This window comes from Cucurbitaria berberidis (genome assembly GCF_010015615.1).
Source record: "Cucurbitaria berberidis CBS 394.84 unplaced genomic scaffold K460scaffold_4, whole genome shotgun sequence".
Lineage (NCBI taxonomy): Eukaryota > Fungi > Ascomycota > Dothideomycetes > Pleosporales > Cucurbitariaceae > Cucurbitaria > Cucurbitaria berberidis.
Genome location: NW_024468938.1, coordinates 660,053 through 686,939, shown reverse-complemented (window position 1 = coordinate 686,939; position 26,887 = coordinate 660,053). Strand labels below are relative to the sequence as shown.

Sequence of the window (26,887 nt, the reverse complement as noted above, 5' to 3'; positions counted from 1 at the left end):
TAGCACAAATAGGCCTAGCTTGCGACTTTTAGCTTTCAATCCTGTCAGGCTCTGGAATATGACGACAATACTGACGACAAAAGGACGACAAATTGACAAAAGAGACGCACCGCATCTACTATCGAGCACCACCACCAGTCCATCTCACACATCTGTAGTCACATTTCCTTTCCAATCTTTGCAATAGCAAACACTGCAACAATGACATTCCGTGCACGGCAGCATACCAGTCTATCTACCATCCCCACCGCCGCCATATACTCGCACACACCCCAACGTTAACGTACAAAACTAGCCACATCCCACACAAGTCCCGAAAACGAACGACAGAACATAGACAGACAGACATACAGGACAGACAGGATAGACAAGAAGGAAGGTACCCAACCAACGCCATGCTAAGAAGAGAGAGATCGAGAAAGAAAAATCCAGAAGTTGTCCCCCTTTCGCCGCAAACAAATGCAGAACCCGGGGCCTGTTCGAGTTTTGTTCTTTCCCCTCTCCAAAATCGTATCGTTTCATACCAATGTGTCCGTGAACATGACCATGCCAATGCCGTGTCAATGCAGTTCCTGACAAACTCCGATCCTAAGAAGGAACCAAAAAAAGAGAAAGAGATAATACAAGCCGTTTGGGGAAAGAAAACGCCATTGTACAGCCCGATTGCATACATTAACAAGAGATATTCCAAGGTTATCCGGGGTACACAACAAGCGTTAGAGTAGCGGCAGCAGCATAATAGCCAGCTCCTTTCCATCACGTCTTCATCTTGCCCAAGAAGCCATCCAAATCAAACTCCTCCTCGTACTGCCTTTCATCCCACAGCTCGCCCAGTTCGTCCAAGAAGCCCTTTTTGCCCTTCTCTCGGAGTGCCCCAGTAGCGTCTACAGCATCGTTCTCGTCGATACCAGCATCCTCTTTGGAATTCGATGGCGGAGGCGGCAGTGCGGCAGGGTCGTTTGAATCGGCCGAAACGTTGAAGAGGTCTAGGATTTGATCCGTTTGCATGGAGCTTAGGCCAGCGTTTTGCTGGTTCACTACCGTGCTGGCGACGTCGATTTTGAAGCGTTGGAGACTGTTATTGCGTTAGTAATATGAATCATGAGGGCATCAAGGCTTTTAGGCTGTTGTAGGGGTATACGTACTTCAAAATCTTCTCCTCCAGCGTCCCGCGCGTGACGATGCGGTACACGTTGACGACCTTCTTCTGACCAATTCGATGCGCGCGATCCATGGCCTGGATGTCTTTCTGCGGATTCCAGTCATGCTCGACGAAGATGACGGTATCAGCACCTGTAAGATTCAGGCCCAGTCCACCGACGCTAGTTGTTAGAAGCAGGACGTCGTACGACGGATCTGAGTTGAATTTGTTCACGATGTCCTGGCGCTTCGTCGCTTCAACACTACCGTCCAACCGCATGAACTGAACGCTCGGGAGTAACTTCTCGAGGACGTTGTGTTGGACCATGTCGAGCATTTCTTTCATTTGACAGAACACTAGAGCGCGATGTTGGGATACAGCGGTTGGGAGGTCGCCGTTAGCGGTTGCTGACTTGTCGTTCGCAACGTCGGCTGCGCCAATGCCGCAATCTACCAACAGGTCCTTTAATGCACCGAGCTTGGGCGCGTGCGCGATGTCGTCAATGGTGGTGTTGTTCTTTTTCAAAAACTGCTGTGTGGGCTCGTAGGCTTTGTTTGTAGGACCTTTGACGACGAGGGCGGGAGAGTTGCATAGTTTCTTCATGTACTGCAGGGCTTGGAAGATATGTTGCTTGCTCTCGCGGTCTGCGTTACCAGCTTTGGATTGGATCTCCTGGCCTTGCCGCTTATTGAAGTCGTCGAAGAGGTTGCGCTGGAGCTCGGAAAGGTCACAGTAGTAGTTTTGCAGAATCTTCGGCGGTAGATCGTCTAGCACTTCTTCCTTGAGACGGCGGAGTAGGAATGGTAGTACTTGCTTATGGAGAGCTTCAATAGCCAGCGCGCCACGCTCCTGTTCCTTAGAAGAGGATTTGGCGAAGCGAGAGGCAGCAATAGGCTTCGCAAACCGCTCCTGGAAGACCTTCTCCGAGCCGAGGAAGCCCGGCATGAGGAAGTCAAACAGGGACCACAGCTCGAGAACGTTGTTCTGAATAGGCGTGCCGGAGAGGATGAGACGGTGATTCGATTGGAATTGCTTGACAGCCTGACTTGTCTTCGACTTGGAGTTCTTGATCAAGTGACCCTCATCCAGAACACAATAGTTCCAGTTGATGGGATGGAGAACATCAGCATCGTTTCTGCAGATGTCGTATGATGTGATGACAATGTCGACTTTATCGAGCTCAGACCTGTACTGGCCGCGGATTGATGGTGAGCCAACGTAAGCAACGCAGCTCAGGAAAGGCGCATATTGACGAATCTCTTGTTGCCAGTGACCAGACAATGTGGGTGGACAGACGATGAGCGATGGCAGGCGACGGAAGTTGGGATCACCAGACTTCGCGAACTCTTCGCTGCGCAAGTGATGGTCACTAGCTACCATGCACAGCGCCTGTAGGGTCTTTCCGAGACCCATGTCGTCGCATAGTATGCCATGTAAGTTGTAGCGGTTGAGGAAGGCCAGCCAGTTGACGCCTTCTTGTTGATACGAGCGAAGTGTTGCCTTGATCCCAACAGGGATCTCGAAGGGCTCCACCTTCTTCGCATCCAACATCTGCGCAACGAATTTGCGCTCTCGGTCTCGGCCCTTGAGTAACGAGTCTGGTAGACCTGGTGGATCGGGGATACCGGATTCGAGCGGAACGAGCTTGACTAGTGTGGCGAAGCTGGTTGTCGCGAGAAGACGAACGTCGTTGTCCGAATCGCTCATTCGGCCAAGGACGGGGGTGATGAGGAAGATCACATAAGGCAAAATGGCGTCTTCCATGACGTGAATGAGATGGTAGATGCACTCAATTGCTCCTTGACGGCCGTACAGATTTCCACCGTCGCTGATTGTTGGTAGAACGCTCTCCACGAGCATCGTAACGCCCTCAACAGACATGACGCTGCAGATAGTGGCAAAGCATTTCGCAGCTGCATATCGAAGAACGTAGAGCTTGCTTTGCAGGGCCTGTGCGATGAGTGGGAGAAGATCCTTGACGAAGCCTCGGACATCCGGATGAAGTCTGCCAACCAAAGCTCGTAAAGTCGACAAGGCGTCAACAACCTCCTGGCCAAAGACACCATCATCGCTCGTGATAATTTCCGGTAGCGCGGCCTCAGAGAAGGCCTGTTTGATCGGTCTTTCGATGAGGTCTTTCAAGATAGGTACCTTTTCGAAGATTTGAGCGCCAAAGCTTTCGACGACCTGCTCAAGACCCTCGCGAGCACCACGCTTGGTGATTCTCGCAGCTCTCGACTCTTCAGCGAATCGGGCCGCGTCCGGATGGTCTCGCACGTCTTCGTCCTTTTTAAGGGTAAGAATGCCTGATTCGATGTGCGCTTGTCCTGAGAATTCCGGAGTCTCGGCCGTCTCCATGCAGTAGAACTTGACGAGATTGCCAACAACCTTGTTGACGACGCCGGCCCGGTTCGCGCTGACGAGATGGACAATGTAGCCAGCTACAGCAGCAGCAGAGCGCTTCTGCAGCTCTACATTTTCTTCCTTCTTGACACTGTCCATCATCGCTTTGATAGGCGGCGACGGTTTCTTGGGTGGCGAGTCGAGCCAGATCAGCGCACCTGCTGCAGCGGCCTTGATGCGAACATCGCGTTCCTCCTTGATCTCCTTGGCCTCCTGGAGGCTTGTCTCGACTTCCTTTCGAGTAATCTCAAGGTTGGCGGCGGCCACCATGCGCGCAGAGGGTGTCATCGCCTTCTTCAGCTTCTCATACTGTACATTGATCAGCTTCTCGGCATCCGCAACGCCAAACGCGTATTGGCTAGCGGACGGGTCGCCTTGCACGACCACAGCAAGATTCGGCAGATTTTGTACATGCGCATCGCGGAAGATGCTGAGTAAGGCGGTGCACTGCGTTCGCACGATCTGGAGTTTGGGCACGAGATCTTCGTAGGCCATAGGTCGTTCACCTTCCAGGATCGGTAGTAGCGTCTTGACAAACGACTCAGCCAAGGAGTCCTTCGCTGCAATGTTCTTGCCAAACTCCTCGATGATAATTGCGGCGGTCAATTGCGTTGTAGAATGAGGCGAGGACAGCGGCGCCACTAACTTGGACTCGAATGTGTCACACCTTGATTCTACGGGCCAGGCTGCCATTGCTTTACCGAGGGCTTGCGCTGCAGATGTCCTGGAACGAATCATGACGTCGGCGCCAATGAGCTCTAGGTCGCCGCAGACCATGTGTCCATCCACGTTGTGGGAGGTTGACGAAGGGGTCGGCGTCGACATGTCATCCTTACCGTGCCTAGACTTCTTCCTCTTCTTTTGAACAGGCTCTCCGCCCGGAGGAGGCGTTGACCTTCGACTCGGCTGGGCATGTGACGATGGTCCCATAACTTGTCCTGAAGGACGAATCAGGAGGGACATGTCCATTGATATCGGGTGACGAGAGACACCAATGGGTGTAAGGGTTAGAGGAATGATGGAATCGAGTACAGGGGCGAGATGTATGGACATTTGATCGCCAAGGCTGTCAATGACGGCGTTCCAGAGCTGTAAGGAGAGTCTCAAAACGCCCTCGTTGCGTTCAAGCAAGATGTTCTGGAAGATTAGCTGCAAGGCCTTACTGTCTATCCAGCCGTCTGATCCTTCACTCTGGATATTCAAGAAGGTGATCAAGGCACGAAGCACAGCAGTACGAACGCTGGTAATGGTATGTCGCAGAAAGGGGAAAAGGCGGGGTACTAGCTCATGGAAAGACTGTGTCGGGTCTTGTCGAGCATTGGCTTGCATAGCTTCAAGGACCTGGGGGAAACTGCACAATTTGGCAAGAAGGTCCATGATGAAGCCAGTACTGGCGCTGAGATCATCTTGCAAGCTCGAGAGGCACGACCAAACTTGGTTCATGAGCCCCTCAAGCGCTTTGGGCCGCATCTCGACAAACTCCTTCGCGACGGGTATAAGCGTCGCTGCACTGATGGCTCGGACATCGTCATCAAAGTCACCGAGGCCTTTGATGACCGCAGCGAGCACGCCATCCATCAAGGTGCCGTCTTCGAGCAGTAGATCGTTGCGCACGGCGACAAGATATCGCAGGCCGATCATGCCACCCTGACAAAGGGCCCAAGGTGCATTCTGGGCGTTGTTGATGACAGGAATATCGTGCTGCATGATCATACGATGGAGGACCTGGAAAGTGGCAAGCACATTATCGCGCGACATGTATTGCAGCAAGGAGCCGAGGGCTTGTCCAGCAGTCTCTCGAATGGGCGCCACAGCGTTATCGGAGGTGAAGTCTGCAAAGCGATCGAGCATAAAGACGCAGGATATGCGGCAGGCGAGATCATTGAGCCATTGCTGGTTGAGCTGGTCGTTCTCAGTCCGACTTTTCCCTTTCCGCCTGCCGGCTCCAGCGCCGTGGACACGGAGAATCTCTCGGATACCCATGGCAGCGCCGTGTCGAACCTCCCAGGTATAATCAAAGAGTTCGACGGCAAGGTACTCGGAAACGCGTTGGAACGGCCACTCTAGACCAGCCTCTTCAGCTTCGCCTTGGAAAGATGACTTATCCGGCACGGGTTCGCCTTTGAATTCTTTGACGAACTTTGCGTCATCATCCCCTCCATTTCGGTCGAGAGAAAAGTAATCGTTGACACCGTCACCTTCCTCGCCGTTCTCCGACTTCTCTAGCTTCAGGGCTACCGGATGTGCGCGGGCAGGTGTCTCGACAAGATCTGACTGCGAGTCCTTGCGCGCACCCGAGCTGAAGTCGACTATTTGTACCTTGTTAGCACCTCCCTGGGCGTTCTTCTTCTGCTTACGCTTCAAGGCGTTCATTTGGCGCTTGCTGAGGCCACCTTGGTCCCCATTCGGAGTGGCTAGTAATGGAGATGCAGCAGTGTTCAGCGTGTCCGACTTGGAAACGTTGGTGTCGATACGGTGCATGGCAGGAGGTTTTCCAGGTGTTTGTGGCATGTCCTGGGCAGGTGGAGAGTGATCCTCGATGTATTCGCCTTCGAAGCCGAGTCGCTTGAGTAGCGTGTTTCTTTGATACTCTAGGCGCTCGGTAGGATCCATGGCGGCCAGCTTGTAGTCGTGCGCTTTTGTGCCAGAAGCAGCAAGCACCTTGCCAAACTTGAGGACAGAGGGCAAATCGAGGGTAGCAAGATCCAGCCTGTCAGACAGGGGCGGCAGGGCGCTGTCAGCATTCTCTTCTTTCTTGACAGCGTCGCCATTGCTGTCTTGTTCATCTTCATGCTTTACGTCGCCATTGGACTCTGGCTTGACTTCAGCGTGGTCGACAGGGTCGTCTTCAGCATTGGGGTTGAACTCCTCGGCGTTGGCGGCGATGCCTCCGACCGCCTTGGCAGCAGCAACACGGGTTTCCCAGCTCTTGGAGCGCAGGTAAGGGATGACTCGTGTGAGAAGATTGAATAGTTCATCGGGGTGTTGTTTTTGGACGTCGGCTAGCTGGTCGGCTGCTGTGTTCCGAATCAGGGCGGTGCTGCCCGTCTCGAGGAGCCTTGGCAGTGTTAGCGAGGGATGCGACGAGGGGGGTGGAGGTAAATCGCTGCTAAGAGAGATAAAAACAAAAGGTAGATGCAGTTGAGATGACTAGATTGGCGTTGTCATGTCCAAGGGTGAAAGCGGATGGTCGATAGTCGATGATGGTACAAGGAATAGTCCAGGGTGCACTTACGTTACGAGACGGTCCAATCTGGTGGCACTATCAGAGAGCATTAGCGGATGGGGACTCGAACATGCATGCACATGCAGTTAATGCAAGTAGGCGACGCGACCAACGACGCAGCAACATACCTCATTTTGGCGGCGTAGGCGTAGACAGTCGGTCTCGCAGCCGGAGGTGGGAGGGCGCGCGACCGAGTCTATTATTATGAATTACTAGATGCCCGCGGGTTGGGCCATGAAAATGGAAAAGCAGGCTGTGACCAGGGATGCGCGCAAGCTTGTCACGTGACGGAGGGTGACTGGCGGCGCCCGGAGTTGGGTGGTCGGGTTCGGAGAGGTGTGGGCTGCGGGCCTCTATCTACTCACCTGCCCATCATTAAATAACCGTGAGATGGCCGTCCAGGGCTGGTCTAGCGCCGGGCCTGTGCGTTTCAGGGAGAAGGGAATTTTTCGCTACTGCAACCACTCCCCCCCCAGCAAACCAGCGAGAGGCGCCTTGTGGATACATTTTTACAACCACGACCAACAACCTGTGTCTGCCTCCAGCCCGCCGTCGCGAAACAATTCTTTCTTGCTTTCGCACCAAGTCTTGGGCGCGTTGCCATGGACTGTGCAGCGGAGGTCGCGGCTTCCTTTTGTCTTTGTGGCCTCTGCAGGCGCTAGCCCGCATGAACCCGCCTCACTAGTTGTATCTGTCTGGTGCACCAACTCCATCCCGGCTACGTACCAACTCTGCATCTCTACGCTGGCTGCTAGCATCTTTCTTTTGTCTTTTTACATCACTCGTTGCAGCCAGTCACCAGCGCCATCGCCATAGAAACTCGCAGGCGGTAGGGCCTTGTTGTGGTTCCCAGGCTACCACTCCCCACATGCAGCCAATGTCCAGCCATGGTGGCTTGCAGCCCGGCGTCCGGTAAACCCTTGACCACTTGTCCTGTCCTTTGAACCTGCAAACGGCGCACCGCCTCGCTCTTGATCCTGCTGCTTCACCCGACGACGGCCATGTTGGGGGCGTCACGTTGAACGCTGCGTGTCCTCTCTCTCCCTGCTTCCTGTTCCATGTGGGTTCACAGGCAGCCGGATACACCGGACCATCCTCCGTTGCGAGCGCGCGTCGTTGGCAGCACCCTCTCGCTTGGCCAACGGATTTCCGTTGATCTACGTGTGGCTGCAGCTAGCGCATACAAGCATCTTCGACATCATTTCTGTAAATATCGTAGCCTTGCTCCTTGCTTAGTAGTAGCGCACCGTCATACAATGAATACAACGAATACAACAAAGGGCGACCTTCTCTCTGCTGCACATGTGGATAGCGTGTCCCTATGAGCCATTGCTGTGCGGAGTTAACAGCCAACCCTCCCGTGCCACTAATCCGTCTAGCCTCGACCTGTCATTGGTACCGAGCCCGACACACCCGTGGCTTACCATGGTTCAACTACAAAGACGAATGCAAAATGTCTGAATCCATGGTCTGGTACTGGTGGAAACGCGCAATATTTCTCGGGTACCCAGGCCTATTCTGTGTGCCTACTCGTTACTTCGACCTATGCTGTGATCGGGCGAGCTTGCCTCTTTTCTTTTTCACAATAGAACAAACAGCATTAAGCGCACTTTTGAGATGTAACATAATATTCCCAACGTGTTGATTCTAGCGAAAGTGGCTATGGGCAGACTACCACGCCCTCAGTCACATATTCCAAAATTGTGCGTGAACATGTACATGTGTGGTTCATCAATAACTCTTGGGCTATCAGTCTACTCTATCCAGAACCTTGTCACTTGAGTGTACAGAAGCAAGATGCACTCTATCAAGAACTCGTCCGTCTCGCTACCCGCCTCGTCCCACATCCCACATAGGTGCCCATCCATACTTCCCTTGCTCTGAGATAACGTGTCGCCCATGCAGCCCAGCGACCACTTGCCAGTGGCGCGGAATAGACATCTCGGCGCCCCTAAGCCCGGCCCATTTGTCCCTCAAGCTCTCCAATTTCCAACAAGACGGCAGCGACGGCACTATGCTGGGTTAGTAAAAAAAAAAGCATGGAGACTAGGGGAATACGACGTACTCAGGATCTTGGACGGGATTTTCGAGTAGGCGATCAAGGGCACTGATTCGAGCCCGCAGTTGAGCAATCACGTCGACTGTCTCTGGCTGCCGTGCTCCTCCAGCAGCACTTGCGGTTGCACCCCGACCCTCTGCACCGGCATGCATACCATTCTCTTGACCATCTGCTGGACCGCCTGCTCCACCGCGCATGTGACCTAGGGGGGCCTCGAGCCCCGAATAGTACCTGAGTTCTCCAGTAGCAGTAGGTATCAGTCTACGATCGTTGGCCGCCAGCGCATTCCTCCTCGCAACTCCAGCCCGCATAACACCACCACCACCCCCGCCGCTGCTAGAAGGAGCCATATACGTGATAAGGTTCGTCTTGACGTGCTGCATCCAGTATAGGTGCTCAGAATTCTCATCATTCGCGTGCAAGCGTGCATCGACTAGGAAGAGGCTTATCACGCCGTCCCTGATGACAGCGTAGCTGTCGAAGCCTTGCGAGCGCATGTAGTAGCACAAGCGCAACGCCTCTTCGGCCTTCGGCATCTTGGTCCTCGGCTCGATTGCTTCAGTCCATCTACGGGCTTGTAGAGGTGTCAGGGTGTCGGATGCATGAACCCGGAGATATTTGAGCAGAGCGAGCTGTACTTTGATGTATGGGAGAGACCTCTCGCTGCCCGTGGTCTCATCTTGGTCCTTGTATGGGTTCTCAGGCAGCGCGGAAAAGAGGGTAGTGATGGGCTTTTTGGGCTCCTGTTTCGCGGCCCTGTTGGCCGTGGTTGAACGGGCCATGTCTTGTTGCAAAACCTCCTGATGCAATGGTCCCTGGCTGGTATGCGGGTCGAAAGCTTCGCCTGGGCCGAACGGATGTGGGTGAGGTGCGTCAATATCCCAGATCCCTCCAGGCCTACCAATATCACGCCCTTGATTCCAATTAATAGAATGATCCGAGCTTCCACTAGGAGCCGCGAGTTGCGTACTAAGGCCAGATAAGTCGGGAGGTGATGAATACCTCAAAGGACTATCGCCGAGTAGCAAACGGTGTGGGAGACTGAAACTGAAGTTGAGCTGTGAGAGGCGCCTTGAGGAGTCGCTGTTATTGTTATCCGACATACTGAGGACAAGCGAAAGTTAAGTCTGCTGGTCGTTTGTTTGGCAAGTGAAATGGTATCCGTTGAAGAATATGGGTGTTTGACGTAGAGTCGTTGGCAAGTGAGCGAGAAGGGAGAAGAAGACGTGAGAGGCACTAAGAAATAGCTCGTTGTCGCTCGTGGCAGGTGCAAGCGGGCGGTAGTGACAGGAAGTGAAGGAGAAAGACCGAACAGCCTCAACTTGCATTCACGTGGTCTGGGAGCGTGCGGTGTTTAAAAGAGGGGTCAATAACTTTAGGGGACATTTGCAGACACGCGCTTCCACGTGTGAAGAGTGTTACAGCATCGAAGGTGACTCAGAAAGCTCGAAGCACTGATACAAAACCGATTATCAGAGCGCAATACGAGTCATGAAGAGACCAAAGAGACCGACTGTGAAAGACCGCAGTGACGATAAAGAACCAAATGACCGTAGTAATAGGAAATCGTGGGTCGTGTAAACCGCAAAGACATAAGACAGAGCAATCGGAGGTATCCAGTGTCTACATCATTGCTGTGAGATCTTTCTGACCTGAACATCACCTCTCTACGCCTGTACCTTATACCTTCTCCTTACCCAAATACACGACCCTCTCCCACCCATGATCTCCTCTTGGACTCGCATAAATCGTCCCCAAACTCTTGATTCCCTTATTAAATTCATTCGCATTCTTATCGCTGTCAAAATCGAACGCTACGTCGCCCTTCCTCGCGGTTCGCACTCGTAGCAAGCCTTCCGGCATAGGTAGGTATACCCAGTTTTGCCGTGAGCTGGGAAGTATCCGGCCCTGTTTGCAGCGTGACTGGAAGAGGCTGGCGTCCCCCTCGTTAAAGAAGACGAGGACGGGTTCGAGGGGTTGGAGGGAGATGAATGCGCTGGCTATGGAGGGCGGGGACATGGTGGTGATGTGGACTCGGGGTTGGCGTGAGAGGTCTGGAGACTTGTGAGATGGTGGACAACAATCAAGGAGAGGTGTTATATCTTACCGTCTCAGTGAAAGGCGCGAAAGAACGCGATTATTGCGTTGCTCTGCGGTGTGGTGTCGCGTGTCTGTCTTCAGCCCAGGCTATATACCCCTACAAGTTAAATAGTCTTGTGCGATTGCGTGAAATCTCCTGTGTAGTATATCAGTGCTGTAGGTTAGTAGGTCATCAAAAGCGGGATTAGGCAGCGTTCAGCTGCGGGGTCTATCTCTCCAGCTCGCAAGGCTTGAGGCGGTGTCGTGTGAAGAGGCCAGCTAGCCTTGCTGACATCAAGATGCCGCTAGAGCCTCGGCTTTGCTACACCGGTGTCCCTACCTCTACCAGGCTTCAACACTATACTTCTAGCGGTCTACTCCGATCTCGATGACGACTTCGATCCGTATCTGATGTCAGAAGACTAGTCGATAGGTTCGTTGCTGTAATCACTACTACCACCTCTTCATGATGGTACATTTACAATAGCCTCAACGAAAACCCCAGTCTTGTCCTCCCACCAAGTTGTTGCGCAGTCATGCTAACGTCAGATTGCAATTAAGATACCTCCATAAATACTGCGGTGACCGAAAAATAAATGGCATCATGCTTTTGAAGCCAGCATACTGGTCAGCTCTCGCGTCAGCACCGTTCCGCTCCGCTGTCACCTAATCCATGCTTCAACATGCTTGTTCCCGAGCGAAATTAGGTGTACACATGCGGGTATGCCATCGACTAAAGCAGTTCTACCCTAATGAGAAGGTTCTAGAAAGGATTTAGGTCCTTCAGATCTGTAGATGCTCGAACTGCTTGGTATGAGCTTTGCGCCTACATCCTCGGCCGTTTCATCTTGGCGGAGACATGTGAGCCTGACATAACGGCGCACAAATCTCACCTACGCGCGCGTTTCGCGGTCTAATTGGTGCAATTTCTTTTTAAGATGAACGTCAGCCCTCATTAGGACATGGTCGTCTGTTATTTTCGTCCTGGTACCGGACTGAGAGTTTACTTGGGTTAGAGAAGCGGGATACGAATCGAGGAACACGATGTTTACACGACTTTTCGGGAGGAGCGCTACACTAGGAGGATGGGGAGGCACTTTGTTGAAAAAGAAGAGAAGACCTCGATTGTGCAGCTTCTCTCTTTGACTCGGTTGACGCTCTTTTCTCTTCACCAGTTATCAGCACTTCATTCTTTACAGCGTTGATCGCATCCATTCGTTCATCACCAAACATCTAATCAGTCTTTCCCGAACTCCTTTCGCCGATTCTTTCATATCTTTCTCCAAAAGTTATCAAGATGCAGTTTATCCTCGCCCTCACTACCCTGGCTGCAGCCGCATCAGCGCTCCCATTCAATCCCTTCAGGCTCCCTACCACAACAACGACAACAGTGGCTGTCACTGGACCACCAGCTAATGTCCGCCGCGCTGATACTTGGGGTGGCGCCGTGTCCCTAGGCCCCACCAGGTCCACCATAACGCGTGCCGTTACAACCATCATCCCCGGGCCCGCCCCATCCACCCAGAATGGCGAATTGTTCCTTTGGCCGGGCATGTCTAATGGCACAGGCGACCTCGTACAGACAACGCTCGAGTCATGGCCTCAGGGTAACGCCTGGTGTGGTGCAAAGCCAGGACAGTGGTGCATTAGAAGCTCGCTGTTTGGATCGTTTGGGCAGTTGGATGGGGAGGCTAGTCCCGTAGATGGGGATACGAGGATTGAAATCCTTTATGAGTTGCTCGCAGACAATACGACGTGGCGGCAGACGGCGAAAGATCTCGACTCTGGCAAGCAGTTGTCCACGTTCGAGCACAACTCTGGCCCATACATGGTACGTACTGGAAGCTCCGCGGGGGCTGTCTTTTGGCATGGGAGAGATGGGCTAATTGCTTTATAGCGTGGGTACGGAACTGGAACGGAGTGCCAGCAAGACTGTACAGGAACTATCGCGCCTCAGCTCTATGAGAACACGGTCATCACGCTTGCTAGCGAGGACCGTGATTTCGGTAAGACGATTGCGGTCAGTCAGGGCGCGACGTATGAGGGCCTTGGGGCTAGTGCGGACGGGAAGACGTGGACTATTGCGAATATGAAGGTGCAATCCATGACCTGAGGAGCGTATTTAAGGAAGTTGGAAAATCGAGCATTGGAATTGGAAAACGGGCTATCGAGATCTATGTATATATCTTCAATTCGACACAAGAGTTCACATTTTATGATCACCTGAGAAACTTGCGAGACAATGAACGACCGAAGGGACGATGTGAACAAATAAATAAAAGGACGTTCACCTACTAATACCTCTCCGACCTACTGTTACAAACTCTTTCAATCTGCGGTATACAGCACCACTGTTCATTGACCCTCGCGACGCGTGTGTTGAGCACGAACTTGTTGCGGTGAATAGTCACGCAAGCCGCAGCATCTGCATCTCGCTGTGGCCGGATCGTAGCGTCCGATCATCAGCTTCACTGCTGCGCAGCCTCATACACTTGTAGGTGCTAATACGCGAACTCGTAGGGAATACGCCGATTACTAGTATGTCAAAGTCTAGACCGTCATTGACAGTTACCTTTTCCAGGTCGACGGATCCGAACAAAGTCACCAGTGTACCCACTTCCGGGGTCCGCAAAACAGCAAGTCCGCCGCCAACTAACACCATCTCACATCGACTAACATGCTACAATTCGCCAGTGCACACATCTTCGGAACTTCTACGTCAATCTCCCATCGCGGAAACATCTATCGTGGCGGGAAGACTAGATCGACGGGATCCGCGAACAGCGTGCCTGTGGCGGTGGCGAAAGATTGGAAACGGAAGGTGTACTATAGTAGGTGCCGCGGCGCGGCGATGTTGTGCGTTGTACAGCTCGTTCGGGTGTGCCTGAGTGATGGGCAGGTACAGCGGGTTATAGACAAGGGTGTTTCGGGCGCTAGACATGAGATACGAGAGAGACGATTTGAATTGCCAGAGTGGGATGGATGCGTTGCGATGAGGTTGGAGGGCCTCTAGAATGATGATAGGGTGGAAGAAATGACGTAGCGTTTTGGCTGTAGAGTCATCGACACTTCAACCTCCACGACTACCAGGCAACGAGAATTTTTGACCAGCTTCAGGACTCATGCCCTACGTATTGCCCAGGTTTTTTCAATAATGGCACAGGATGGCGACTTCGTATCTGCATTCTTCTACGGAGACACGTCGAGGACCGGAAACGCGCAAGACACGTATAGTCTGCATATCCGACACACATAATCAGACGCCCAAACTGCCCGCCGGAGACGTTCTCATCCATGCTGGAGACCTGACGAATCAAGGCTCGTACTCGGAGCTCCAGAAGACAGTAGAATGGCTTGAGAAGAGTGACTTTGAAGCAAAGATTATCATTGCCGGTGTGCAGATACCATGTCCTTGCTGCATAGTGAGATGGAATAGCTAATTGGTGGCTATTAGGAAATCACGATATAACGCTAGATGCCCCGTTCTACCATTCGCATGGGAAATCTTGGAGATGGCCTAAACCCCAAGACCCTGCTGCATGCCGTGAACTCTTAATCTCCTCCCCGTCAATCACATACCTAGAGAACGAGGCTACAACTATCAAGCTTACCTCACCTAAAGGGCCTAAGACATATTTTACCGTGTTTGGTAGCCCTTGTACGCCTAAACACTCAAACTGGGCGTTTCAATATGACGAGCATGATGCTGCAGAGGTATGGCGTAAGATTTCAGATGGGGTGGATGTAGTGGTTACGCACACACCACCCAAGGAGCTTTGCGATGGCGCAACGAACGACGACCGGTCAGGATGTCCGGCTCTGACGAAGAGGTTGTGGGAAGTCAAGCCTGTGTTGAGTGTTTGCGGGCACATTCATGCGGGCCGGGGTGTTGAGAGGGTGAGATGGGGGACGAATTCTGACGACGTCAACAGCCTGGTGGACTCTATCGAATATTGGACCGACCCAGGCAAGGGGAACAAGAAGCTCTCCTTGGTCGACCTTACCAAGAAAACAGGGCGTGCCTTGGGCTACCATGGCGGAGGCTTGACACGTCAACACGTTCATTATGGCTCGCTAAGGTATGATGCTGGGGGCCAGCCTGATGCAGCTTTATCTCTGCCTCAAGATGAAGGACTCCATCAGCCTCGTTCCGGTGATGAGAAGCTTATCCCAGCCTCGAGCCTCACCAATTTTGCCCTCTGTCGAAATGAGGCGTTATTGCGGGGAAATCAAGTGGGTAAGGCTATGGATCCCCCAAGCGATGTCGGGCCTGGGAGTCCTGACAAGGCTGCCTTTCAACCCGAGATAGAAGACGGCCGTCAGCGGAAGAGGCTAGCCGGAAATGTGGAGCGTAAGGAGACTGTGGTAGTCAATGCTGCCTATCTTGGGCCGCGGGTTGCTGGGAAGGCGGTTGGGTTCAACAAGCCCATCGTCGTTGACGTTGACCTGCCTGTATGGAAGTGTGAAGTCGAGATTGAGGTAGGATGATGTAGGATGGCTGATTAGAATTATGTAGGATGATGTAGAAAGTGCGTGTCCCTTTACCATGATCTCGGAGAGTGGTACAGATCGCATATCTCCATCATCACCTCACGTCTCTCCTCATCGTCTACCCACTTGTTTTTAGGCTCTGCTCAATGGAGGACGACCACGTCTTGGTCCTAGAACCCGCGCTGGCCTCGCTAGAAGGGTTATTTCGTCATTGGCTGTTATAGCATATAGTCTGCCCCGCTCACCCCGCATAGGCGTATCTTTATCGGCCAACCACGCGAGTGTCTAACGTCTCTATCCGGGACGGATCGAGTTGGAAGCCTGCGGCGTGCAAAAGACGGCTGCCTGGCGACGCAACCGCCGTGCCCTGACCCCCATTCGCAAGGATGCCCCTCAACAGCGGAAAGATGTGGAGGATGTGCGGTGCATTGCCTTTCTGGACGAAGAGGGACTTTGCATGGATGGAAGAAAGCGTGCCGAGCTCTTGTGACTGCGTGGGTGCCGTGCTCTCAAGCCGATGCTGTCTCGGATTCCGCGAGAGACACAGCACCATGGGAGAAAGCTCTCGTCACGTCTCGGAAGAAGGCTTGTAGGGTTGGCATGCTTCATTTTTGGTCGGAAGATGTGCGTGGGTTGGTCACGTCTTGCATATGTGTCGTGGTGGGGTTGCTGAGCATTCTGTGATTGGGTTACAAGAAAGGTCACATCGTGCTGCTGCAACAGGGTTTGGTAATCCACATGAATCGTCTCCTGCTGCTGGACACTCTTTTCGGGTTTCTGGATCATGCAGCCGTCTGCGGGATGTGCCTATCAGATCGCGATGCGCAGCAGGTCCCGAAACGACCATGTGGCCACTCGACGGCTTGATTGGGTTGAGAGTTTCGTAGCCGCTGTGGGCCTGCAGTGTGCTTTGGGGCAGCGGTGCGCGCGATGCGATCGAGCTGGCTCAAGAGTAGGAGGGCGTCCGGTGCCATGGACTGTATGGCTGGAAAAGCGGCCTCTTCCACTGCTGGCGTGATGGCTGTTCAATCGTAGGGCCTGTGAGGGCAGCGTGGAGTGTGAAGAGAGCTCAGGCCTGGTTGATTATGCATGTGCTGATGAAGCGCGAGCGAAAGAATAGACACGCTCTAAACAGCCCTAGAAGTAAGAGGACCTGCAAGCAATCAAGCAAGCAAGCTGCGGATGGGCTCCCTTGTCCCTTTCTTTGTGCAAGGTTAGGATGGGCGGTTTCGAGCCTTGTGCGTGCACTTGGATCCCGTTATAGTTATAGTGAGGATGCAGCGCCCCAAATAGTAGTCAGCCTGCACACATACACACACACTCTTCATCATCTCCGTTGTACCATTCTTAATCTCTGCGACACTTTTGTTCTATTCTGATTCTGCAATCCGACACTTGGCTCGCCATTTGACTATTCCGGGGCGTTGCTGAAACCTGTTAGTGACGTCGCATCCCACACCGCTTCCTACCTAGACGAGGCAGGACCAAGCGGTTTCGCTGCCCGGCAACCACGGCAACAGGTCCACGTCGCATTGCTATACGCAAAGACAGCCTACACAGCCTCTCTCTCTCTCTCTCTGTTCGTTCTCGTCTCCACGGAACAAACGCTGTCTTTGTCACAACTTGCCTTGTCCTTCCGCATCTTTTCGCTTTGCCACGACCTTCTCCGGCCTTCCTTGCATTCCACGGCTCTGGCAGGAACAGACTCCGCCTTAGGTCAGCAGCAGCAACCACCTCGTCATTCGCGTCACCCCATACCAGGGGACACAACCAGCAAACCATACTCACTCATCACCCGTCACGAGCACCAACCCCCGACTTTCATTAAGGGCATTCGTCCACCGTCGCTGCTCGTCTTTATTGCCGTGATACAAGCCTCGGCCGCGTACTACCGCCACAGCTCGCTTTGCCAATCGATCGGCACCTGCATGTGTCGGGCACCATTTACGCCTCCACTATAAGACTACCAACTATACCCATCTCGCCCTCACCCATCCATCCATCACCCCACCACAATGGCCTCAGAACCCTTACCTGATCACTACAAGGCCCTCGGCGTCGACAAGAACGCCGATGCGGCAACCATCAAACTGAACCATCGCAAACTGGTCCTCAAGTGCCACCCTGACAAGGTCACAGATCCCGCACTCAAGCAGCAGAAGCAGGAGGAGTTCCACCGCATCCAGGAGGCCTACGAGACTCTCATCGACACCGAGAAGAGGGCCGAGTATGAAGCGCATCTGAGGCTCGAGATTCTACGAAAGGAGAAGGCAGCAAGAGGAGCCGCCACATCGAGTGCAGAGAAGACTGCTCGCTTCGAGACACGCACTTCATCAGGCAATGCAGCCTTCTCAGCTACCACACCATCACGCTACTCTACCGAAGAGCGCAAACCTTCTCGCTCATACGACGAGGAGGAACGATACTACGACGAGCGCTCTCGTAGCAAGTACGACACCTACCCTGCATACCCCAAGACTGGCTCAACACCGCGATCAAGTCGCACGGAGAAGGAGTCATCTTCTAGGTCTGCTGCCCGTCCTACCCAAGACCGAACACGGTCAGAGCGCACCAAGACGCGCGACAGGGAAACACGAAGCGACCGCAAGTTCAACTCTGTCGATGATGAGTCATCGTCTGACGACAAAGCACGCTATGAAGCAGACTATAAGAGGCGCAGCGCTGAAGACGAGGCTCGGAAGCAAGCTACCGAAGCCAGCAGGCGCAAGACAGAGGATCGACGGTCTTATGAAGACCCACGCTACGGTGGTTCTAGTGGACGCAAGATGAGCGTCCAGGAAGAAGAGGCGATCCGCTATCAGCACAAGTCTCGCGGACAGGTCGAGGCTGAGATGTCTCGTCCTTCGCCTACCAGGACTTCCTCGCGAGACTACTATGGCGAAAGCCGCTCGTCGCGCAAGGAGACTCGACCAGAGCCTGTTCGCAGGTCATCTGCTGCTCGACCCAAGGAGCGCACAGCTTCCGGCCGTGACAGGGAGCGCGGCATGCCCGAGATTGTGGAATGGAGTGAGCACAGGAGCCCCCCACCCTTCAAGCACTCGTCGTCTTCGCCCGCCAACATCGAGTTGCCACGCGCGCCACAGCGCTCCTTCACCGAAACGTCTCGTGACCACCATCATGCAGAGACCTCGCCACCCCCATCCTTCCACCGCTCGTCGACGATGCCCTCAGTCCCGTCATCGCGTAGAAAGGAAGCGACTGCCCCACGTCCTTCAGGCCTACGTGAGACTATGACTCCCGAGCACACCACCCCGGAGCGTGACGCCTTCCCATCTGTCCCGCCATCTCAGCCTAATTCATCCAGAAAGGTTTATCACTACCCCACGCCGCCTAGCGGTAGCGTGCCCATTCGCCCAGAAGACATTTCTACCAGCCATCGCACCATTCTGCGCGAGCCAGAACGCCACCGTGCACGCTCTCCCTCGCCACTCTCTCGACCTCCCATTGGCGCCAATCGACCTTCCGAAGTCTCCTCAAAATCGCAGTACGCTACCAAGTCGGCAGTTCCTCCTCCACCGATGGGCCGCACAACCTCTTCTCGCCACGTCTCGCCTGTTCGGGCCGCCGAAGATCGCGGACGGACACGGCCATCGCTCTACGGCGAAATCGGTCGCTCGGACTCCGAGTACGGTCGTAGCAGAGGACGCCAGGCGAGCTTCAGTCCCGGTCAAGTACAGTATGCTCCAAGGTTTGGGCCTGAAGATGTCAAATGGGCGCCAAGGAGTAGAGAAAGTGACCGAGAGTATGCTAGTAAACCGTCGTTGGGCAGGACAGCTACATACGTTTACTAGTGTGCTGACAGACTTGACCAAGATTTGTAGTGCACGAGTTTACGAGGTTCGAGCCGACCGTTCATGGATATGCGTGGGTAAGGAAGAGACTCGCGTATCATGAATGATTAAGGCGAAAAGAGAAGGGAAACGCGACAGCCAGCAGCATATCCCGTGCCCCTACGCAACCTCTCGATTATAGCAGGATACCCATACCCCTCTCTCGACTTTCTGGACTGTATTGATTTTCTGGCGTTGCAAGGGTTTTCTATTTATGCGTTACTTGCTCGACGCTCGCAAGGGCTGCTTTGCGTCGAGACTAGGTTGTCTTTTTCTCTATCCTTGAAACCTGTTCTTGGTCTCAACGCACCAACAACACCTTTTTGTACATGCCACATCGAAATGTCTCGATTTCGATATTCCATTCGTTCTCCTCGACCTGTCGTTTTTACCACATTTCCGAATTGCATACCAACATCTGTGCAATTCTGTAAGTTCAAGGCGGTCTGTTCAACATGTTTGCGCATCAAGGTGGCAATCTCTCTCTTCTTTCTCAAGTCATTCGTTTCGCCCTCACATCACTCATTTGCTAGATAGCGATGGCTGTTCTGGCCCAGTAGATACGACCCTTATGAACTTCGCGTATATGTTTTTTAGCATTGAGTCTTCGGACCAACATCTTATGACCTTTATTATTAGTATCTATGTATGTAGTTGGAAATATAAACAAACCAAATGAATGGAAGGTTATCAGAATAGGATGGCCGTTATAGTCCTCGACTTTTTCGTCAAATGACTCTGCTATCTACTCGTGGTTTTCATGTTGCTGAACACTCACCTCTCCCTCTAGGATCAACAGCTATCTATAGATTAGGAGAAGAGCAAGTATGTGTTTGGAAATGGTTTGTAGTCGGGAAGGGGTCGTAATATAAGGAGCAACGAACTTGTATTACTATCACGGGTACATCAAAACCCGCGCTGGTCTGAAGAAACTCTCCGATCCTATTGTAGAAAGAGACGCTCCTACAAGACATTGGAACGCCTCATGCCCAAGATGATTCAATTCCAAAAGAACGCCATCGCTATGTAAAGAATCCGAAATTATGCTTGAACGCTAGAAACATGGTCCTGATAAAGGACGCTCGAGTTGAGGACAAATAAAACGGAGGAACGGGACGCATCCTAGCGGAAGAGTCTGCGTCCCCCAGTTCTCCCCATGGTCCTCTCCACGCCTTCAAGACTCATGCCCGCAAACCCCGCTCCACCTCCCTCTCGATCCCTCTTGTACCGCCGTATCGCTTCGCGTAGATGCGCCGGCGTCAATGGGCCTTTGTCAGACTGCTTGAGTCTCTCCTGCAAATCGGCATCTTTATCAATCTCCCTCCACAGACTCTCACTGCGATCCACCTGGTTCAGAAACCAGCCTGCAGACTGGATATCCGTGTTTGTGGGCTTGTTGCGGTCGTCCTTGATATGCGCCGAGGGCCTTTGTAGACTCTGCATGAGGATTGGGGGTGGTAGCTTCTCGTTTGGATGATGCGTTACGACGGCTTGCCATTCGTCTCGCACCGTCAGCGCGCGGTCGATGAGTTCGCCGAGGAAGGATTTGGCGTAGGATGTTACGGCGATGATGACGGGTTGGGGCACGGATTGGGAGAGTGTCTGGTTGACAAGTTTTCGGACTGTTTCGCGCTTGAGGCGGATACGGCGGTAGGTTGCGTAGCGTTCCTGCTGGGCGGGGGTCATGTACTCCATGAGCATTCTACAGACACGTTAGTAAGCTGCAGGTACCTGGGTATGCGGAAAGGAATGGCATACCGCTCATGGTCCTTCTCTTGTTTGCGGCGCGCTTCGACTGTCATGCCGCCTTCTTCCATAGCCATGTCCATCTCCTCGCCCATGTCATCGTCGTCTTCCTCTTCCTCGTAGTCCTGCCCACCGTCTCCGTCCCCTCCCACAGCACTCCGTCCATCCGCACCCTTTCCCCCTCTGACACTCGAGCCCGCGACGCTTGCGCCATCAGCATCACCCTTCTTCCTTCGTTTCTTACCTCCAGCTCCATTTACGACCGATGTGGTAGCCACGCTGTCCAGAGATGGGGAGCGAGAGAACCGCGGCGAACCGACGCTTTCAGCATCGGGGGAGAAGGCGTTTCGCAGGTTCGAGGGTTTGCGCTTTTTGTTTGGATTGGCCGAGGAGATTGAGGATATGCTGGAGCGTTTTCGGGGGATGTTGAGATGTGGGACGGGGGGTGGGGAGGCCATGTTGTTGTCTTATAGCTCTACTGCCTGGTTCTCGACAGTGAATAAGTAGGTGTGAGCGTGGAGATGTAATCGTTGAGAAGAGGCCTAGTAATTGTTCATAGTGAGTTTGGGTAATGGATTGGGGAAGTCGCGACGACGCCAAGAACAGGGTCGCGCTTTGACTAGCGCGTTGCTTCGTTCCGCTCGGAACGCAGCTGGTTTCGTCATGCAACCTTCACTATTCTTACGGAGCTTTCATGGTCTAGTTGATCCAATATGAAAGCCATCATTACTAGGCATATTACCTTCACTCAAGTCTTAACCCATCTTCGCTCATCTGATCTGCGGAGAGCTCTGGGCAAGCTTTACAACGCCACTTCTCTACTCCCGCCATACTCCTTGGTTGACCTTGGTTGACAGCTTAATCTACTTTCGATCGCATAGTAGTATGGTCCTCTTATCAAGAAACGGCTATCTAACCTCCCGCTATATCTCAACAATGATAGAGCCGAAAAGAGTGCATCATAGCGTTGCTAGATTCTATTAAAGCTGCGAGATGTGTTGCATACGATGCTGTAGGGACGATGTCGATAGTAGCCCGCGCTCGATCCCAGGTAGCGAGTGAGAGGCGACTGTTGACCAGGTATGCTAAGGGGCGTGTAAAGGCGTATAAAGGTGGCGAAACAAACAGAGTAATCACATAAGCTACGCTTAAACAAATTATTAGGCCTGCCTACTTGTGACGAAGATAAGACATCTTGTCCAGTTACACGTTAGTTGCTCACGTCAGCCGCCATGATTTGAGAGGAGACGGACGAAAGTCATCGCGGCCAATTCTTAAAGTGCGCAATGCATGTCATTTCAGAGATGAGTTTTTAGTCGTCTTTTCCTAACAAAGCCCATTATATGCTGCGAAGCGCGGTACTGCGTAATTTCTCGTCGAAGATGGGCCAACAAAGAGTTGCAGTTATAGGCGCCGGTAAGTCACGCTGCTTAAGATTGGATACCGGGTTCTGACTAACGAACGCGATAGGCACATGCGGAGTATCTATGCTGAAAACGCTGAGTGAAGATGGCTTCAAAGTTACGTGCTATGAGCGCAGGAAGCAGGTCGGCGGCCTGTGGGCGTATACTGACGACCCGTCAATGACCACGGCACTTCCGTGTACGTTAGCTAGTCTCCCCTGGCAAGATGGTACTTATTGAATGTCTACAACAGCTACCCGCGCTCTCATCAGTAAATACACGTGCGGCATGACCGACTTTCCCATGCCCGACAGTAAGTGCCATCCATATTCGTGCCTGTGAGAAGTCACACATGCTTACGCATAGATGTTGCATGACAGAGTATCCAAGTCATCTCTCATCCGCACAGTTCCAAGAATATATCGAGTCGTATGCGCGGCATTTCGACTTGCTCAAGGATGTTGTATTCGGTGCTTCCGTCATACGCGCCACGCGGAACGAGGAAGACACGGCGTGGCGGCTGGAAATGCTTGTCAATGGCGAACCGCAGTCCAAGGAGTTTGACAAAGTAGTCTTCTGTCATGGCTACCAAACCAATCCCGAAATGCCCGACTACGAGGGTAAAGAGCTGTTCAAGGGTCAGCTGTTGCATGCCCAACAGTTCAGAAAGTCAGTTTTCATTTGGTATAAAATACGCGGGCACTGACATCTATAAAGGGCCGATGGCTTGGAGGGCAAGAATATCGTTGTAGTCGGCATGTCTAGCACGGCCTCGGACATCATCAACAATCTCCTCCCAGTTGCGTCCAAGGTTTACATGTCACATCGCCGCGGTGGCTTCATCCTTCCAAATTGGCGTAAGGGTGTACCAGGAGACTTGCTAGTAACGTGGCGACGCCGTCAGATGGGCGCATTTTTGCAACGCCGATTGCCACGGGTATATACTTGGTTGACAGACAAGGCACTGAGTTTCTTGATGCGCAGCCATTGGGGAAGGATAGATCCAGACTGGCGTGTCTTGCCATCCCCATCCGTCTCGCTATCCTTACCAGGCGCCTCAAGCACCATCATCCCTTTGCTCCAAGAGGGAAAGCTAGTCTCACTGCACGGCATAAAGCGCTTCACAGGACCGAGATCAATCGAATTCAATGATGGCACAATTCTAGACGACATCGACGCTGTAATCTGCGCAACAGGCTACTCCGCCGACTTCACCGTCGCCCCCTTTCTGGAATCCAATCGACCCGCAAACTACGGAGGACCGGACTTGGTACGACTGTGGAACAACATCTTCCCACCGCAATACGCCGACTCCATGGCCCTTCTGTGCCACTCTGCCTACGGAAAGAACAACGGCTTCTCCTTCAACGACGTGCAATCCATGGCCATTTCCAACATCTTCCGTGGTGTGCATCCCTTGCCCCCACTGCCAACGATGAACAAGCAAATCGACACTCACAACAAGTGGCTCGCGTCGCGCTGGCGTGCGGAAAGCCTAGGCTTCGACCCCTCCGCAGTGCAGACGTGGAAGTTCCAGCAATTCTTACACGAAGTGGCGGGCACGGGCATGGAGAACCTAGGATGGGGATGGAAAGGGTGGAAGTTTTTCTTCCGTGATCCCAAGATGTCGTACCTTATGAACAATGGCGTCGAGACGGCTCATGCGTTTCGATACTTTGAGACTGGAAAGAGGAAGACGTGGGATGGGGCTAGGGAGGCTATTATTCGGGCGAATGAGGCAGTCAAGGTGTTTCCGGTCAAGGGTGGAAAGGAGAAAATTTGACATAATTCATCGTAGAGGATTCGTGTTTAAAAAAAAGACTTTGCTTGAGCGCCGCGAAATGGTACTGCTCCTTATATCTGGCGCCAAAAAAAGCAACTCGTGTAATCAATGTCCAAGGCAACGAACTTGATGGTGGTTGATCCAATTCAAACCACACCCTTCGTCCATGACGGATAATGCAATTATGTCCAGCTTTCAAACAGAGTGCCAAATTAAATCGAGCAACCCGTCGTCGCAACTTATAAGGTCCAGAGCCAGCTCCTTCGTATGCTCATATCCAAAACTAGTTTGTTCCATCTCCCCAAGTCCAATTACAGCTCGGTTTATATGTCCGAGTTTCCACCTATCGACAAATTGACTCTGGGTGGGTCACAGCAGGCAGCCGGTCATTTCCATCGCCAAATGAATCCGAGGTATCGCATATCCCCGCTCGGTCGTTGCTCACCGACTCATATTCGTCGAGGTCTCCGAGGTCCTCAAGACAAACAAAGTCGTTATCTTGACATCACTCAACGTCCTCGTATAAATCCAAGTTCCTGCTTGGATCTGGAGATTCCGGTCGGGGGCTCATGGCAGTACGACTTGCGCTCGGCTCGCCGTCGCTTATCCCGTGAACCGGAGACTCGATGTCCAACCCAGAAACGTCACGCTGATGCGTGGAGGAACGTGGAATATCGGGCGTGGTAGGCGGCCCATCCACCGAGCCAGCAGCCTCGCCCTGCACAGCGGGCTGACTCTGCTCGTTTGCCAAACGTTCGGCATCGACGCGACGTCTCCAGCGCATGATCTGGAGCTGGATCTGCCCGCGTACCAGCTTTGAGTTAAACGAGGTCCCGAACCAAACCGGGTATTGGGCAGGGAGTTCGAGGGTACAGTGTTTCCCCATGCCGGTATCCTGACAGTGCTTGATGCGCATAATTTGAAGCTTCGTCAGGTTGTAGACAAAAGGGCCACAAGGGCCAATGTCACCCTTGTCCAGGTTGTTATGTTTTTGGTGCGGGCTGTTCAGCTCCGGTTGGAATGTCCAGCAATCTAGGTCTTCTCCAAGTATGCGGAGTAGCCCCCAACCTACCATGTGGGCCGTTTGCTGGTCGTCCTCGTAACGGACAAACAGAGAGTCGAAATAGTGTACAGTTTTATGTAGCCTGTCCAAGGCTACAAGCGACCAATGGGTGCCGCTAGTACCGTCGTTCTCGACGTCACCGAAGGCATCGTTAATAACGACAAATATCCATTGCTTGTCTTGGTACCGGTTCCTATACGCATCGTAATCTTTTCCGGAACCGTCTTCGCTTTCCACTTTGCTCACAAAGTGGAACACTTGGGCACTGTTTGAGTTTGCAATGTCTATTTTATAGGCATTGCAATCTTGGTCTCGGCGGAGAGTCTCGAGCGCCATGTCGAGGCTTTCACCGCGCATCCATGCCTCTGGGCCTTGACTGGAGTCAGTGAATCCAATGTACCAGAAGGCTTCATTCGTAATTTTTGCATCGCCGAGTTCGAGATATGTCTTGTCATTTAAAGGGGGGTTGAGAAAAGCTAGAGGGAAGCGTTCAATCGTCTTGGTGTTCATGGTTGAACTTTTAAGATATATCGTCGGTAGTCGCGATAATATAAGAGCAATTCCTGTCCACTGGTATACGAACGCTTGTAGCAAGCGCTTCTTGTACGATTTTTGATGCAGGTGTGCTGGTTTGCGTGTGCTTCGGTTGGTGTCAAAGGCGCAGTCCAGGTCAAGTTAGGCGTGAAGAAATATCGCGGTTCGTTGCCGGTGTTGCAGCAAAAGGCCAAAGCAACAGAGGAATTGGAGAAAGAAGTGGATGGCGAGGTTGGTCGGGGCTGCTTCGTAGCTGACAGTAGAAGTGGCGATAAATGAAGGTGAAGGGAAGGCAAAGCGTCGCGCCTTCTCCAAAAGTCCAGTTTACTTTCACCGTCCAAAAGGTCTATTGTTTTTCAGATCTCAGACCTTGGAAAGACAGTGTAGACAAAGCAAGGCAGTAAAGTCTTAAAGTAGAGGATTTGCGGCATTTTGACCATGTCGTTTATGACTACTGGACTAGAACCTTGGTTACGGTGCATCATTGTGTTCGTATTAAATGTCGAAGCCGCAGAACACAGGCGAAGACGGCTAGTATCGGAGATGTAGAACCTCCTATCAAAGACAAGATAATAGAGGCTCTTGCATGTGATTCATCGGTCCAAAGTGTGACTTGCGAAAGCGTGAAGTGGAGTGCTTTAGGCAGCAAAGACATTCACCCTCACCTGAGGGCCCAATGCTAGAAATACAGTGAATCTGACTGGCTATTTTGACTATAAAAAGTGAATGTAGACTCGGTGAAACTAAGGTTGAATTGGCTTGGCTCGCTGCCTTGCCAGTTATACCAAGGAAGGCGCCAGTTTGCTGTACGTTGTGTGTACGAATGCTAGCGCGCATGACTTCATAGAAAGCACACGTCACCAGTTCTCTTTCCCCCAAACCACGGTTTCTACATTGAATTGCCCCTCCACAGATTCCCCGAGGAATATGCAAGCTCGGTCCTGCCGAAGCAGCTTCTCCTGAGTGCTCCATAGACAAATACAAGCCGGCTCATAGGGCAAATTCAGTCAACAATTGAAGCCGCCCACTCGTTCCAAGACTCTGTGATGCAAGGAAATGCAAGCTCCCCCAGAAACAGTCTCCTGATGTTGCTCTCTCTCCATCTTAG

The 26,887-nt window shown here is 52.6% G+C and overlaps 9 protein-coding genes across 9 annotated transcripts; 4 read left to right on the top strand and 5 right to left on the bottom strand.

The window, feature by feature from the left end:
• Positions 1-756: 756 nt before the first annotated feature.
• On the bottom strand, positions 757-6,903 carry K460DRAFT_407248 (uncharacterized protein; the record flags this gene model as incomplete). Its single annotated transcript, XM_040937052.1, has 4 exons — positions 757-1,075; positions 1,146-6,602; positions 6,780-6,806; positions 6,899-6,903. The coding sequence occupies 4 exons, from the start codon at positions 6,901-6,903 to the stop codon at positions 757-759; spliced, it is 5,808 nt and encodes a 1,935-aa protein (XP_040785428.1).
• Positions 6,904-8,493: 1,590 nt separating this feature from the next.
• Positions 8,494-9,393, bottom strand: K460DRAFT_367809 (uncharacterized protein). Its single transcript, XM_040933650.1, has 2 exons — positions 8,836-9,393; positions 8,494-8,782 (listed from the first exon to the last, which is right to left on the bottom strand). Exons 1-2 carry the CDS (start codon positions 9,363-9,365, stop codon positions 8,722-8,724), a joined length of 591 nt encoding a protein of 196 aa, XP_040785427.1. The 5' UTR covers positions 9,366-9,393; the 3' UTR covers positions 8,494-8,721.
• Positions 9,394-10,515: 1,122 nt separating this feature from the next.
• On the bottom strand, positions 10,516-11,160 carry K460DRAFT_396329 (uncharacterized protein; the record flags this gene model as incomplete). Its single annotated transcript, XM_040936097.1, has 2 exons — positions 10,937-11,160; positions 10,516-10,883 (listed from the first exon to the last, which is right to left on the bottom strand). A coding segment is annotated over exon 2 (333 nt), but the record flags the coding sequence as incomplete, so codon positions are not given.
• Positions 11,161-11,870: 710 nt separating this feature from the next.
• K460DRAFT_378146 (uncharacterized protein) lies at positions 11,871-13,021 on the top strand (the record flags this gene model as incomplete). The annotated part of the gene is made up of 3 exons (XM_040935041.1): positions 11,871-11,919; positions 12,321-12,739; positions 12,806-13,021. The coding sequence occupies 3 exons, from the start codon at positions 11,871-11,873 to the stop codon at positions 13,019-13,021; spliced, it is 684 nt and encodes a 227-aa protein (XP_040785425.1).
• A 1,051-nt stretch (positions 13,022-14,072) lies between these two features.
• Positions 14,073-15,396, top strand: K460DRAFT_290256 (Metallo-dependent phosphatase; the record flags this gene model as incomplete). The annotated part of the gene is made up of 2 exons (XM_040929186.1): positions 14,073-14,301; positions 14,363-15,396. 2 exons carry the CDS (start codon positions 14,073-14,075, stop codon positions 15,394-15,396), a joined length of 1,263 nt encoding a protein of 420 aa, XP_040785424.1.
• A 2,018-nt stretch (positions 15,397-17,414) lies between these two features.
• Positions 17,415-19,211, top strand: K460DRAFT_288272 (DnaJ-domain-containing protein; the record flags this gene model as incomplete). The annotated part of the gene is made up of 1 exon (XM_040929035.1): positions 17,415-19,211. One exon carries the CDS (start codon positions 17,415-17,417, stop codon positions 19,209-19,211), a length of 1,797 nt encoding a protein of 598 aa, XP_040785423.1.
• A 911-nt stretch (positions 19,212-20,122) lies between these two features.
• K460DRAFT_367800 (uncharacterized protein) lies at positions 20,123-21,579 on the bottom strand. Its single transcript, XM_040933649.1, has 2 exons — positions 21,009-21,579; positions 20,123-20,952 (listed from the first exon to the last, which is right to left on the bottom strand). Exons 1-2 carry the CDS (start codon positions 21,452-21,454, stop codon positions 20,373-20,375), a joined length of 1,026 nt encoding a protein of 341 aa, XP_040785422.1. The 5' UTR covers positions 21,455-21,579; the 3' UTR covers positions 20,123-20,372.
• Positions 21,580-22,378: 799 nt separating this feature from the next.
• K460DRAFT_356667 (putative dimethylaniline monooxygenase) lies at positions 22,379-24,182 on the top strand (the record flags this gene model as incomplete). The annotated part of the gene is made up of 5 exons (XM_040931975.1): positions 22,379-22,412; positions 22,467-22,598; positions 22,653-22,712; positions 22,780-23,068; positions 23,117-24,182. The coding sequence occupies 5 exons, from the start codon at positions 22,379-22,381 to the stop codon at positions 24,180-24,182; spliced, it is 1,581 nt and encodes a 526-aa protein (XP_040785421.1).
• A 505-nt stretch (positions 24,183-24,687) lies between these two features.
• On the bottom strand, positions 24,688-25,755 carry K460DRAFT_432298 (uncharacterized protein; the record flags this gene model as incomplete). The annotated part of the gene is made up of 1 exon (XM_040938352.1): positions 24,688-25,755. One exon carries the CDS (start codon positions 25,753-25,755, stop codon positions 24,688-24,690), a length of 1,068 nt encoding a protein of 355 aa, XP_040785420.1.
• Positions 25,756-26,887: the final 1,132 nt, after the last annotated feature.